This window comes from Bos mutus, chromosome 16, assembly GCF_027580195.1.
Source record: "Bos mutus isolate GX-2022 chromosome 16, NWIPB_WYAK_1.1, whole genome shotgun sequence".
In the NCBI taxonomy this organism is placed as follows: domain Eukaryota; kingdom Metazoa; phylum Chordata; class Mammalia; order Artiodactyla; family Bovidae; genus Bos; species Bos mutus.
Window position 1 is genome coordinate 38,971,335 of NC_091632.1, and position 14,659 is coordinate 38,985,993.

Genomic DNA, 14,659 nt, shown 5'->3' on the forward strand with positions numbered 1-14,659 from the left:
GGCAGCCCGCCCTCTCCCCCGCCCGCAGCCGCGCGGCGGTGGGAAGGTCGCCGTCCGCAGAGGCCCAGAGCGGACCCCTCGCAGCGAGGAGAATTGCTGCCCCGCCCCGGCCCATTCAGCGGGCTGGGGACGCCGGGTTCCCACAGGCACAAAGCGCGCCAGGCCCCGCCCCGCTAGAGAGGGGCCCCCAGCCCACCCCCACCCTAGACCGGCTTCCACGGATTCCCACCCCCTCCGCATGCGGCGCGGCCCACCCGCTGGCTCGCGCTCGGAAGTCAGTTCTCTCAAAAGCCCCCTCATCAGAGGTCCCGCCCGGTGAGGTGCTCCGCCTACCGCCACCGCCACCCGACGCCCTGCTCCGCGAGGCTCCTGGTAGGGACCCCGCGCACCGTCCTGCCAACTGGAGATATGCTAGGGCGGCCTCCGGCTCCTCCCAGGGGACAGTTCACTAATCTCCACTCGGAAAAGACCTCGGCCTTCCAGACTCTAGGCCTCAGACCGCTGCCTCCAGGGAGCCCACCATCCTTGACAACCCTCGGAGCGCTGTGCGACGGTTAACGCCTCCGAAAATGAAGTCATTGCTATATCCGGACTCTAGCCCGGGAGTCCCGGCCCTCGAAGAGCAGGCCGGAGGCGTAGAGAACAGGGATCCTGCGCTGAGACCAGGAGATCGCGGCACCTCCTCCCACCATCTTGAAATTCAGAATAAAGACAGTGCGAACCTGTGGAATGGGTATAAAGAGGCCATGAAGGTTCTAATTTCTCCCATGATGCCTACTTGGGTAATCTGTTTGAAGTACAAACATCAACCTTGTATAAAACATTTCTTTTGGGATTGCCCCTGTCTTGCCCTGTGCTAAACCCGTTCTGGTCAGACCGCGGAGAGAGGCGGCCCGACTCCCCTACCTGACCAGCCGGCTCTCTGGAGCCGGAACTGGGGTCCCGCAGTGGTGGTCCTGGGGCGGCCTCTTGGGTCTCCGCTTTTGGACACTAAGCCTGAGGGCCACTAGGTGGCGCCCTTACACCGCGGACCCAGGGGCGCGTCCTACAAATCCCAGCCCCGGTTGGTGGGCAGGTCAACCCGCACAATGAGTCCGCCTCCCCAGGCACGCCTCCAATCGCAGTGCCCCTGGCTTCCCTGGTAGCTCAGATGGTAAAGAATCCGCTTGCAATGCAGGAAACCTAAGTTCGATCCCTGGCTCGGAAAGATCCCCTAGCTAATGGAATGGCAACCCACTCTAATATTCTTGCCTGGACAGACCATGGGGTAGCAAAGAGTCGGACATGACTGAGCAACCAACACTTTCTCGCCCTCAGAACCAGCCTCACTGGGGTTAGGGGTCCCTGAAGCCATCCCTAGGCAGGCGCAGCCACCTGCACTCACAGGGCTTTGGAGCCCACCAGGCTGCTGCTCCTGGCCCGACTCACCTGCAGGATTTGCAGAGAGGAAAAAGTCAAGTTCGACCCAAAGGGCGGGCGCACTGGAGGAGGAATTCAGGACCCAGAGGGAGAGACGTTTAGGGGCAGCTGGCCAGCAGTGCTCTTAGATTCTAGGGAGGTGTTTCCATGAAACTGGCCTGGGATTGCCCGGTGCAAATTATATAGGAAGTTTTTATTGGAGTCTGTACAGAAGAGAAATGCTCAGTTGTGAAAAAACTACAAACAGATCCCTGGCTCTGGGCTGGGCTGTGGTATGAAGACAGAACTCCCTCCCCGGTGAACCCAGGGTCAAGCTGCTCATCAAGGCAGCAAACAGGCCTGGAAACTAAACAAAGTGAGAGAGGGGAGCCCCAGGCCCTGGGGGCCTCCACTTGGGATTCTCCCTCCTCTTTAATTTTGTAAAATCTAGGCCTGGAGGGACTTGAGGGGACCATGCCTCCCTGCAAGTATTGCCGTTGGATATGAAATACACAGAGTGAAAACTCAAGGTGGACAAATCGGCCAGCCTGATGGGGGGTCGGGGGGGACAGCAGCTAACTGGTGACCTCTGCCCCCACATGACATGTCGATCCTTAAAGGCACAACAGCGTTGTCGAGGCAGGCCTCCCATGGCTGAGGCTTGACTGGAACATTCTGATTTGCTCACCTTGCGGGTGAGTAAACCAGCTCCTCCCCGCAAGTTACCCCACAGCCAGAGACTGAAGGGCCTCTGAAGCTGAGACAGAGCTATGTAGTCCTCCCCAGGTCTCTCTGGAGCTGGGACACTGTCTGAAGGGTGAGGAAGCCGGATCAGCCCCCAGAGGGGCAGAGGCAGTGCTGCAATTCCAGATTGCAGAGCAGGAGGGAAGAGGCCCTCACAGGCCCCTGGAACCCACTCCAGACCTTCACAGGTAGGGGCCACTGCATGGAGGCAGGGGATAGGATGGGACTGCCTTTGCATACACCCCAGCCCCTACAACCCAAGGTCTATGGGTACTCCTGGGCCTCTTCTTAGCCTGAGCCTAGGGTCTTCCTCCATGCAAAACCCAGCAGACACTCCCTGAGGGTCCATGGACAAGCCCAGGTCTGCAAGAGGTGTGCCTAGCATGGACAGCAAGAGAGTCCTGACTCAGGGTGGAGGAAGACTCACCATGGTCCAGACCTTACACCCAGAACCTGGGAGGACTCTAAGCCAAGATCCCTTTCTGGCCAGACATGCACGGGTTGGGGATGGGCACAGAGATAAGGAAGCCCACTCCTGCTTTGCTTCAGTTCTCTCCACCACGTACCCCACAACCTTCACGGCGGGGGTCCCACAGGTGGCTGATGTGGTGGGCACAGACAATGAAGGCAGAGTGATGAGGGAAGGGATGCTAATAGGGGTCAAAGTGAGTGTGGTACCACTGGTGATGGTGCAAGTGTTGCACTTGAGCTTGGCTGGGGAGAATGCCCAAGGGGGCCAGGGACACTAAGCGTGGGAGGCCTCAGGCTTGGGGGCCACACTAGGCCACTGAAGACTGACCCCCACAGAGGACCCTGGGAGGATCCTATGCTACTTTCCCTCCCTGTCCACTCCGTGGCCAGGGCACACAGACCAGGAGACCTGTCCAAACAGTCCTGAGAGTTAACATGGTCACCTGCTCATCACAGATGGGGAAAGCGAGGCAGAACAGGTCAGCAGGGAGACCTGCTCAGAGAACTGGTTTGGGCTCCAAAGACCCCTGTGCTTAGAGACCCTCTGTACCCCACCCCCTGAGGTGTGACAATTACAGTGCAGAGTGGAAAGCCGGATGGAGTCCGGTGGCTCCTGTGCGGCTGAGCTTTGTTCTGTCTGGTGGTGTCCCTCTCTGGGCAACCCACCACCACCGTCACCCTAGCCCAGTCGCTTCCGTGTGGAGCCCGCCTTTTCCCAGGCCCCAGCCTTACTCTGCCCCGGAGGTGCCCTGCCCAGAGGCTGGTCCGTACCCAGGGTGGTTGTCCAGGGCAGGCGTCATCCCTCCAGGCAATGGTCGCCCCGTCAAGGCTGGCACATGTCCGGGAAGCTTGCCCAAGCCCAGCCAGGACTAGGGTGGCATCTTTGGTGCTTTGGCCCCGTAGGCGGCCCGGCCCGCCTGGTGACTTGGCAAGGCGCCAGCGGGTCCTAGGACGAGGAACCCAGCGAGTCCGAGTGCAGTGTGACGTAGCCCGACGACTCCGAGGGCGAGCTCAAGAAGCTGCTGGTGCTACCTGCGCCCGCCGCGCGCAGACCGTCGGGCTCGCCCCACGACGCGCTCAGGCCAGTCCGCAGGGTCCCGGAATGCGTGTGTGCATCCGGGAGCGGCCCGGGGCTCCTCTGCGCGCCGCCGCCAGGGGGCGCCACGTCCCCACCTGGCTGGGTGCGGTCGGGGGCAGGGGCGCAGGCGGGGAAGGACCCTGGTGGGCCGGGCTGGCGTCGTAGGGCCTGCGGCTCCCGCTCGAAGGCGGTCAGCGCGAAGGCGTCGGGCAGCAGCGAGGCCGAGGCGCAGCGGACGCCGGGCCCGGGGTGGCGGCGCGGGCTGCTGGGGGGCGAGCCGGGGGCGCGGCGCGGGCTGTCATCCAGGGCCAGGGGCCTCAGAGACAGCAGGCTCTCGGCCGAGCGACGTCGCGGGCGGAAGGGGGGCGCGTCCTCTGCGAAGGCCAGCAGGCTGCCGCGACGCCGGTCAGGCCGGCTTGGCATCACTAGGGCGGCCAGGTCCTCGCCGGAGCCCCAGTGTGGCAGGAACGTGGGCAACGGGACGGCGGCCCACACGTCTGCGTCGTCGTGAGAGAAGCGTCGCGTAGGCGGGACCTGTGAGGATCGTAGGGTTAACTCCCGCTACCCTCCTGGAAAATGGGGACCTAGCCTCCCCTCACCGGGCAGGGTGACCTGGAGTCAGGCGTCACCAGGCCAGGGGCCCCTGGTTTGAAGCTGTGCGATTTGGGGCAACTGACGATCTTTCCAAATCTCAGTGTTGTCATCTGTAGCTTGGGTCAACTCGGGAGCAGTCCCCTTGAGTAGGGTGCTAAGCCCCAAGGAAATGACACAGGTGCCAGGTTGAGCACCCTCCTAGGGCACAAGGGAACTGGGGCAAAGGGGCTGGGGTGCCCCCCATGGGCTCTGTGACCTGGGGCCAGCCCATCTTGGGAGGTGAAAGGCAACCCTGGGAGACAGGGCAGGCACAAGATGGGCTCCTACTCAGAGAGGAAAGGCCTTGGAGAGGTCAGGGTATCCCCCACATGCATATTGCGCGTCTCCAGCCCTGCCCGTCTCTACCTGCAGGTACTGCATCTTGTCCTCCTGCAAGGGCCGCAGAGGGTAGAACTGGGGCGGGCCCCCCTCCTCCAGGGCAGAGAGCTCATACTTGGCCATCCTGTCCAGGGCCACAAAGTCGCCCCCATAGTTGTAATCCAGGGAGCGCTCCAGCACTAGGTCTGGGGGGACGCCACCTTCCAGGCTGGTATCTGCAGGGCAGGGCAGAAGTTTAGGGCCATGGAAACTTGGGGGGCTTCAGGAGTGAACCCCAGGGACCCCCAGAGACACACGCAGGGCTGGTGGGCCAGTTAGCAAAAAAGGAGATGGGCAGGGTGCTCCATTCAAATCCTGACTCTGCCCCCTTTTAGTTGAGGGGCTGGGGAAGTCACAGACCCTGAGCCAGTTTCTTCTATGGGGCCAGGAACTAAATAGACACAAGGAGTTGACACCGGCTGGCAGGTAGCAGGGCTCAGCCAAGGGTCACATTGTTACTGCTGGGGAGAGACAGGACTGGTGCTCAGGAGCCCCTGGGGGCAGTTCGCCAAGACCCCTAAAGTCAGAGACTCCAGGAAACATTCAGGCTGGAGTCCACAGCCACTCTGTTAACCGGAACATCTGCTTAACTGAAACCCTGGTAGAGGGGCAAGCCAGACAGGAGAATGCTCCATGGGACACTGGGTCCCGTAGGGGTTCAAGCACCTGTGGGGTAAATCGGTGGATCTGAAACCTGTCCTCCCACTGACTCCAGTGATCTCCCCCAGGCGCCATTCTCCACGGGGCCATCCTCACCATCATCCGACTCCTCATCGTTGGCCATGAGGGCCATACACTTCTCCCAGACAGCCTTGAAATCAGCGCGGTAGCGGTCACAAGCCCAGAGGAAGACGGGCAGCAGCAGGGCCTGGGTCACTGAGCACCACAGCACACACAGTGCCATCCAGGGCGCTGAGGCGTCTGCCTGTAGGCTGCTGAAGCTCACCACCTGTGGGCACACGGGTCGGCCTGGCACCTGGCAGGACCCCCATCACCCCGCTTCCCCTCCCAGCCTCAGTTCTCCCATATGCAGGGCAGGTCTGACTGCCCACCTGCCAGAGAAGGAGGCAGAGGAGGTGACAGAACTCTGGGCTCTTGGGCAGGAAAGGGCTGGAATGTGAAGGGAGAAGTCCATGCCCGCCCACTGACAGCTGCTCACTGCCAAGATGGACAGTCACCAGACTGCGTGTGCACCGGGAAGCGCTGGGTACAGCCTCCCTCATTTCATCCGTGACTACCCGAGGACAGGGAGCCAGGATTACCATCCCATTTTTGAGAGCCAGGTCTCCAATCTCCCAGTTCAGGGCCTTTCTACCATCCTTCCTGCTCCCTGGCTCGTGATCTCCTTGGCCCTGCCTCTACTCTGGGGGTCGACCTCAGACCCAAGTGGGGAATCAAAGCAGTTTCTGAGGATCAGAGGGTCTAACTCGGTGGCTTTTGGGTCATGGCTCAGGGGCCCCTCATTCCTCTGCTCCCAGGGGAGTTCACTCCTCCACTTAGAGACACTGAACTGTTCCCCTTTCAGAGCTGAAGTGGGCATGAGGTAGACATACATTGGTTCTTCCACGCAAGCTGTGTGACCTTCAGAATGATGCTAAACCTCTCTGGTGCCCAGTTTCTTCATCGGTGAAGTGGGCTAAGAACATCTTGAGGCAAAGTTTCCAGACACTGAACCAGGCCTGCAGCATCATGTGGGTTCTGTAAACAGTACTCCCATCTATTCCCTGCTGGAGAGAAGCTGGGGGGCCCTCCCCCCACTGCTATTCCCATCTGGCTCTGCAATTTCACACATGTGCCTTCCCTCTCCCAGCAAAGGGCCCCACTGCACACAGGAGGTCTCCACCTAAGGGGTACAAGACCCGTTAAGGGTGGGGTTACACCCTGCCTATGAAGCTGCCCCCCCACCTGTCACCTGCTGAGGCTGGGGTCCTGCAGTGATGTCTTTAGGATGAAGCCTCTCTTGGGTCCTTGCCCCTCCACCAGTCCCTGTCCAGCTCTAGACCCTCCAGGGGCTGGGCTGGAACCTTATGGGTGGGAGGGCTCAGCTACTGAGTCCAGACATCATTCTTGGGCTAGGCCTGGGGCACAGCCTCATAGACAGGAGCCCAGGCAGCCTCCATGGGCCTTGGACCCTACCTGGCAGGGTCTTCAGACCAGCCTTCACCTTGACCTTCCTCAGCTGCTGGTGCGTGCATGCTAAGTTGCTTCTGCTACTGCTGCTAAGTCACTTCAGTCGTGTCTGACTCTGTGCGACCCCATAGACGGCAGCCCACAAGGCTCCCCTGTCCCTGGGATTCTCCAGACAAGAACACTGGAGTGGGTTGCCATTTCCTTCTTCAATGCATGAAAGTGAAAAGTGAAAGTCGAGTCACTCAGTCGTATCAGACTCTTAGCGACTCCATGGACTGCAGCCTATCACGCTTCTCCGTCCATAGGATTTTCCAGGCAAAAGTACTGGAGTGGGGTGCCATTGCCTTCTCCGTAAGTTGCTTCAGTTGTGTCCAACTCTTTGTGACCCCATGGACCGTAACCCGCCAGGCTCCTGTGTCCATGGGGTTCTCCAGGCAAGAATACTGGAGCAGGTTGAAATGCCCTTCTCCAGGGGATCTTTCCGATCCAGAGATCAAACCCATATCTCTTAGGTCTCCCACACTGGCAGGTGGTGGGTTCTTTAACACTAGTGCCACCAGAAAGCTTGTTCGGCTGCTGGGATCAAGTCCAACTCTCCAGCACACATTCCAGGCCTGCCCTGGCCCCCAATTCAGGACCACACCCAATTCTGCTACACCACATCCCCCCTCTGTCCACCATGGGACCTGGGTCCAAGAGGAAGCCTGTGACCCCACCTTCCATAGCCTCTGTATCAAGTGGATCTCACCCAGATCAGGGGTGGAAAGTCTCCTACAGTGTGATGGAAAGACCCTGGTCTCTGCAGCCACCTGACATGGGCTCAGTTCCTACCATGGCTGCCCTGACTATATATTGGTCACTTGACCTCTCTGAACTTTGGTTTCCTAACTTATAAAGTAGGGGTGATGATGATGCCTCCTGAAAGGATCAGTGTGAGTAAGATTCAACCGCTAATGCCTGGAGCATACCCAGCCCTTGTCTGTCCCAGAGCCCATGTCCCCCCACCAGGCTCCTACCACCTGCCAAGCTCACCCACCAGCACGGGGAAGCCCATGAGGCAGTCGTAGATGACCACGATGGTGGCCACCAGGCCAGTGATCTGCAGCGAGGTCCTGGCAGGCTCGGAGCCATCGATGGAGGAGCGGCGCTTGCCCTGCGCGTCCTCCACCACGATAGTGGGCACAGTGAAGGCGCGGCGGTCCGCCCGGCGCCCCACCTGCACCGCCAGTGTCTGGAAGAGGGCAATGGCCGTGCAGACCGCACCCATGGCCACACTGCCGCCCACCAGCAGCAGGAAACAGACGCCGAAGCCCAGGCCGATCTCAGCCACGATGAAGCGGCAGCCGTGGGTGTAGAAGCGCTCACTCGTGTCGTGCCAGCCGACGGCAGGCAGGGCCGACAGGATGAAGGACACCATCCAGATGCCCATGACTGTGTGGACCGCCTGCTTCTTGGCGTTGCTCAGCCTGGCACAGGGCAGGGACAAGACAGAGAGGGACCTGGTATCACTCACAGGGTCTCTCCCCAAGCCCTGAGGGTCCTCGACTGCCCTGGTCCCCAAGTACATTGTCACACGTCCCTTTCCTCAAGCACTTCTGCACTGGGTACCTGCACACCCACACACACCTACATGCACGCACCCCTGCAGCCCTCAGTGTGACACTGGTGCAGCACCCCGCACGGGGGCCGTGTGCCCACACTGAGGCCGCTGTGCGCTCAGGCACACGTCCCCGCCTAGGATGTTCGTGGGCACACAGGTACCCGCCCAAGAACTCACCGGTAGTTGACAGGCCAGCGGACCATCCACATGCGGTGGTAGGAGAGGGAGGTGACGGAGAAGCAGGTGGCCAGGGTGAGGGTGTAGAAGGTGGACACGAAGACCTTGCAGAGGCCCTCGTTCCACTCGTAGTCGGGGCGCTGGCGCCGCAGCTGCACCACGGCGTAGGTGGCGATGGGCACGGCCACGTTGAGCATGTGGGTAGCCGCCAGTGTGCACAGCAGGAACTCTAGGGGCTTCCACTTCTTCTGCTTGGCCCCCACGCTGAGGATGCCCCAGGCATTGGCCAGCAGCGAGAGGCCTCCGCACGCCAGCCAGCCCACTGCACTGCCAGGCAGCCGCCTCTCATCACTCATGGTGCAGACGGGAGCTGGCCGGCGGCTGGGACATCCTCCTCAAGCTGGGCCTCAGCTTAGCGCAGCAGTCCTCACATGTGGCAGCCCAGGGACACCAGGGACCACGAGCATCTGCGGGGGGCGGGCAGGAACAACACAGGGAACTCAGTGACTCTCCCCTGGCTCCATCAGCAGAGCTCTTGGGGCTTCTGGGAGTGGGAGACAGAGGGGTCCCCTGATGCTCCGTTATTTGTCTGGTCCTGGCTTGGGCAGGGCTGCTTTGCCTTCCTCTCTCCTCTCTGAAGACTCCTGGCTCCTGGGGGGGGGGGGGGTGTATACAGTGGTGCTCAATCAATGCACATCCCCTCACTTCCATCTATTCCTGGTCAAGGTGTGGCATCTAGGCTTGCTTCCAGGCTGCGTGCATCCTCAGGGAAGCTGCCAGGCCAGGCCCAGGTGGGCCCTGTGCCACAGGCGTACCTGGTGTTGTCCCAGGACCAGCCCTCTCACCTTCACACTTCCCAGATCCACACGCAGCCCACATGACGCTGCCCCAGCGCACGATGGGGGCCCTCAGCTTCATCCATCCTACTTCATTTGGCCAATGAGGACAGGCCTGGAGGATGAGGCCCCTGAATCTCTCTGTGAGGAAAGGGTGATCTAGGGACCAGTTTCCTGCCCACTCTGGGAAAGCATGGCCTGCTTTTCCTGGGTCAGCCCCCAGCAGGCCTTCCATGGCCGGGCATACCTGGAAGGCCCTGGCAGAAGCCTAGGCTGGGAGTCCCACCAAGCTCCAGCACACTAGCTGTGTGGCCTCACAAAACCTCACTCATGTCCTCGGAAATGAGGATGACGATGCTTCCTCCAGGGGGCAGCTGGGTGGGTAGACGCCTCATCTCTAAAGCCCAGGGCAGGCCAGGTCACAAACACAGTGGGTGCTCCGGACACCTTGAGTAACATGGGACTATAGCTGGCCAGGGACCAGAACCTGGCCCCAAGGACAGCCTGTGGATAGGAACCAGGGACACAGGACCCAGGCAGGAGGCACGTGTTGGGGAGCTCCCCCATCCTGCCAGAGAGCGAGAGGGTGGTCCCCCCTTCCGGCCTGGCATCTCCCTGCACAGAACAGTGGCTGGTCCTCCGATATGAGGCCCCCCATAGTCGGCCACTCTGGCCACAGCCCGGAGCAGGCAGGGTGGGGAGAGGCACAGGGCTAACTAAGTGCAGGCCTCCTGTATACGCTGCCTACACTTGGGCCTTCTCACTCTCTAGCCTGTTTAATCTCAGTGGCTGCAATTCTCTTGTCCCCAACAGGGAAGATCCCCTGGAGAAGAGGATGGCTACCCACTCCAGGACTCTTGACTGGAGAATCCCATGGATAGAGGAACCTGGCGGGCTACAGTCCATAGGGTCGCAGAGAGTTGGACATGACTAACACTTTCAAAACTTATGGGTACCACTGAACCAGACACAGCCATGTGATCTCCCAGGGACTGTTCCCAGCTTGGTGTGGACAGGCCATTGCAGGCCCCTGGTGCTCAGGACAGGGGAAACAGCACTTCCCGGCCCACTGCTGGGCACCCCTGCTTGTGCTGTACAGAGTGTGGCCTTGACCCCGGTGGACACCAAAGGACCTCTGAGTCCTGTGAGTCTCATTCATTTCTGTGCCCTTGCTACGGGCCTGCCTGGGCCCCTGACCCAGATGAGAGTCTATTCCGGACCACACTAGTGCCCACTAATGGCCTTGAGGGGGGCTGGGAGACTTCTGGAGCCAGACAACTTCCTTCCCAAACATTAGGCTTCTACTTACACACCTGCTGTCCCTTCCTCACCCTAGACCCAGCATGGGAGGAGAGGTGGCCCCACTGGACCCTCCAGCAGTTGTTCAGGTGTCCAGCAAGCCTCCTTGACCTCAGCATACAGAGGCCACCGGTGTGGGGTAAAGAGCTGTTAAAGACTCCAACTCCAGCTCCCCAGCCAGTTACATGACTTAGCTGGGTGTCAGTTTTCTCACCTGTAAGTGGACATGAGGGTATCTGTCTGGAGAAGTATGTGGGTAGCCAGGAAGTTATGCCACAGAAAGCGCTTAGAATGGAGCCAGGCACACAGAAAGTGCTCAATAAATGCTTGCTGTGTAGATGTATATACTAAAGGCCTCCCTGCTCTCTGAGCTATGGCATCTCTTAAGGTCCAAGACATTGAGCTCAGAGGTGTACTTGAGCCTCAGACCTGCAGGCACACGCAAGGTAACCCCAACTGAAACCTGGGACCGTCCAGCTTTGGGGGTAATGAGGCCCCAGGGCTACCCTAATGGGTACCTTCATGGGGTCTGGCAGCCTACTCTGGGTCCAGAATGGGCAGAGTACGCATGCTGCTGTGGGTCAGAGGCTTATGTTATCAAACAGAAAACCGGGTTCACCATGTACCTGGTGGGCTGGTGTCTCTTTCTACTTGCATTGGCTTCTGTGGCTGTCAAACTGGGAGGCCTTTCCTCAGATGCCCAAGCAGGCTGTCTGACTCCTGGGACCCTGGGCCCAGCCCAGCTCATGCTGCCCACCTGCTGATTACTGGTGCAGAATGGTGGAGAAGATGCCATGGGCTGCCACTAGCACAACCCTTCATGGTGCCAGTTCTTCTGAGTCTAGCCTAACAGTGTCTCACTTCAGGGAAGGGTCCCAGGTGTGGGCAGGAGAATGTGCCCTACAGGGGACATTCATCCTTCAAACAGCGCCCTCCTCTCAATTCACACACCCAGTGATCTTGTCTGAAGGACTTCCATCAGCCCTGGTGGTCCAGTGGCTAAGACTCTGAGTTTCAAATGCAGGGATCCCCAATCCCTGCAGGTCAGGGAACTAGATCTGTAACTAAGACCCAGTACAGCCAAACAAACAAATAAATAAATGTATATATTTTTAAAAAGATGGTTAAGCAGGGGTAAAACCATTTGCCCACGTTCTTATGTGCCTGAGCCAGGATCCAAACTCTGTCTGACATCAAAATCCTGACTTCTTAAACATTAAAATGCTCGGATACTTGGCTTTTTCTTGTTCCTTGAGCTGAGGTCATCTTTCTGAGCCTCCGACCCAGGCAAGATGGGTCCGTCCTACTATCCCAACAATACAGACGGGAACAGTGAGGCTCAGAGTCCAGGGCAACACTGGGGAGGAAGCATAGACTCTGTGGACTCCTGAGCTGGTTGGTGGTCCTAGGATGGGGAAGGAATATCTCCGGGATGGGATGGGGAGTGAACATCACGGTCTCCAAATGCAGAGTGAGAGGGGGCTGGCTCTGCAGAAACCAGGAGACCCTCTTCCTCCAGATTGTTATCACCTTCTGCCCATTCACAGGGAGCAGGGGACACTAAAGGCCAGACCCCAACACTGCGCATCACACTCAGTCTCCGCAGCATTCCAGGACCGGACTTCTCCCTCCCTTGCATCCCTGAGCCGCTCCCTGCCGCCCCCTCCCCTTAGGACAACGCTGGGCAAGCTGCAGGTGTGGCGGGCCTGGGACCCACCGGACTCCCTCCGCAGGGTCTGCGGGCGGGGCCCCGACGTGACGTCACGGCCGCGGGCCAATGAGGCCGCATGGCCCCAGGGCTCTATTGCGCAACAAAGAGAACCCAGAACTTGAAAGGATTCCCGGGCTCGGCTGCCGCCCCCAGGCTGCTCTCCGCCCGCGCTGCTGCCCATCGGTCCCGCAGGGCCCTGCTCGGCCGCCGCCCAGGGCGGAGCTCTCGGCGCGGAGCCTTCACATCTCCAACACGCCCCCGGCCCGCCACGCCCGCACCCCCACCGCCGCGGTCCGCGCTCCTCTATCCTCCGATCCCCGCCCGACCTGGCGCTCGGTCCGGCCCCAGCGGGGCCCCCGGCCCTGCCTAGCCCCGAGGGCGCGTTCGAGCGGCGGCCGGGAGCCGAACGCCGACGGGACTGCGGTCCCGGGCGCCCCCCGAGCTTCGCTGGACAGGGGTGGGCCCGGGACCCTCAGATCGGCCATCCCCACCCCCTGCAAGCAAGTCCCCCCGGGCGGCGCTTCCAGGCCCAGAGGAAGCGGCCGACCCCGGGAAGTTACCCTGAAGGTCCCCAAGTTGGGGCGGGGGGCGGGGTGCGCAGACCTAAGCGGAGCCCGCAGCCATCGGACAGGCCCTGTGAACGACAGACCGCGGACAGCCCCTACGCCCGAAGTCTCCCCGCCCGGGGTCGCCTGCCCGGCCGCCTCCGGGCCAGGGAGGCGGCGCTTACCCTGCATTCGGGCGCCCGAGGCTCCAGTTCGCTGCTCCCGCCTCTGGCTCCAGCTGCGGCTCCCGCGCCCCCTGGCCGAGCGCGGGCCAACGGGGGCCGCGAGGGCGGCCGGCGGCGGAGCAGCCCGCGGTCCGGGGCATCCTGGCGGCGGCCGCCCGTGGCCGGCGCGTTCCGCTCAACTCGACCCCGCCGCCCCTCCCTCCCTCCCTCCCCTCGCGCCGCCGCCACCGCGGCCGCGCTCGGATCCCGCCGCTCGGCTGGCTGCGCCCCGGCGGCCGGGGGCGGGGGGCGGAGCAGGGCGCATGCCTCCGCGGGCGCCTCCGCACCGCCCCTCGGACCGCCCCGCCCCCGCCTCTCGGAGGCGCTGCCCCCTGAGTCTTGTCTGTCTGTCCGCGCGTCTGTGAGTCCTCAGTCTCGCACCGGCGGGGGCGCGCCCTCCGCATGCGCGCCTCCCGGCCGAAGCCCCCTAGGGAGGGCGGCAACTCCCGTGAAGCATGGGCAAGCTTGGCCTCTTGCTGTCGTCTTGGGTTTGTCCACACTCTGGACGCAGGACACGGCCTGCAAACCGCCTGGGGGCCTGGGCCAGGAATGGACAGTGGGAACCTAGGGCTGGGAGTAGGGGGCTCAGGGACGCCTTCTCAAAGAAAGCCGTGTCTAAGGTGAACTATAGGGGCGGGGCATGGAGAGTACTGGGGGGGACCTGAGGACTAGCTGCCTCCAGAAATTAGGAAGTCGTTCATGCGGGGAGTCCGGGCAGGGAGAAGTGAGGTTGGGTCAGCTAAGGATTCATACATAGCTTCGGCCCGGTTCAGGGTTGGGGGGTGTGGCCGGGAGAGGGCTCCACCATGGGAATAAGGGGTCGTGTGAAGGGACCACTGGGCTGCTGGTGGTTACCTCTCCTCCCGTGGGCTTAGAAATGTTCTCTGTGAAGCTGAGACCAGGCCACTCAGCTGGGAGGAGGCAGGACGGGCGAGTCGGAGTCCCTGGCCCTCTTTCCTCCCACCATCGGGAGCTCGCCCTACACTTAGCTAGCTGAGGCAGAGGCTGTCACCGCTAGGCTAGGTGGGAAAACCCAGTAGTCCCCTCGATGGGGGTCTCTGGAGACCCAAATCACAAGAGAGAGCAGCCGCTGGCATCTTGGCATCCTGGCCTCCCGTCCAGCCAGAGGATGCTGCCTGCCTCTTCTAGGAAGCCAGTGACCACATGCATCCTGGACAAAGCCCTCCAGAGTCACTCCTGGGCCTCAAGGCATTGTCCTACCACACATCTGGGAGGCATCCATAAGCAGGAAGCCCTGTGCCCAGAGGAAGGTAGGCATCTGCCCAGGACCAGGGTCAACCAAATGCGAGTGCTGGCTGCGCCACACCATAGCCTGGATCCTGTGCCCACCTACACCGGCTCCACACCTGGAGACAGCTGGAGAGTTAGGAGCAGCTTTTAGGGGACCCAGAGGGAGCCTTAGGGTCAGTCTTGT

At 61.2% G+C, this 14,659-nt stretch overlaps 1 protein-coding gene across 1 annotated transcript; it reads right to left on the bottom strand.

Annotated features, from left to right (window-relative positions):
- Positions 1-746: 746 nt before the first annotated feature.
- Positions 747-13,395, bottom strand: GPR153 (G protein-coupled receptor 153). Its single transcript, XM_070385123.1, has 6 exons — positions 13,186-13,395; positions 8,610-9,076; positions 7,869-8,298; positions 5,459-5,651; positions 4,691-4,878; positions 747-4,225 (listed from the first exon to the last, which is right to left on the bottom strand). The coding sequence occupies exons 2-6, from the start codon at positions 8,963-8,965 to the stop codon at positions 3,560-3,562; spliced, it is 1,833 nt and encodes a 610-aa protein (XP_070241224.1). The 5' UTR covers positions 8,966-9,076; positions 13,186-13,395; the 3' UTR covers positions 747-3,559.
- Between the last annotated feature and the right edge of the window lie 1,264 nt (positions 13,396-14,659).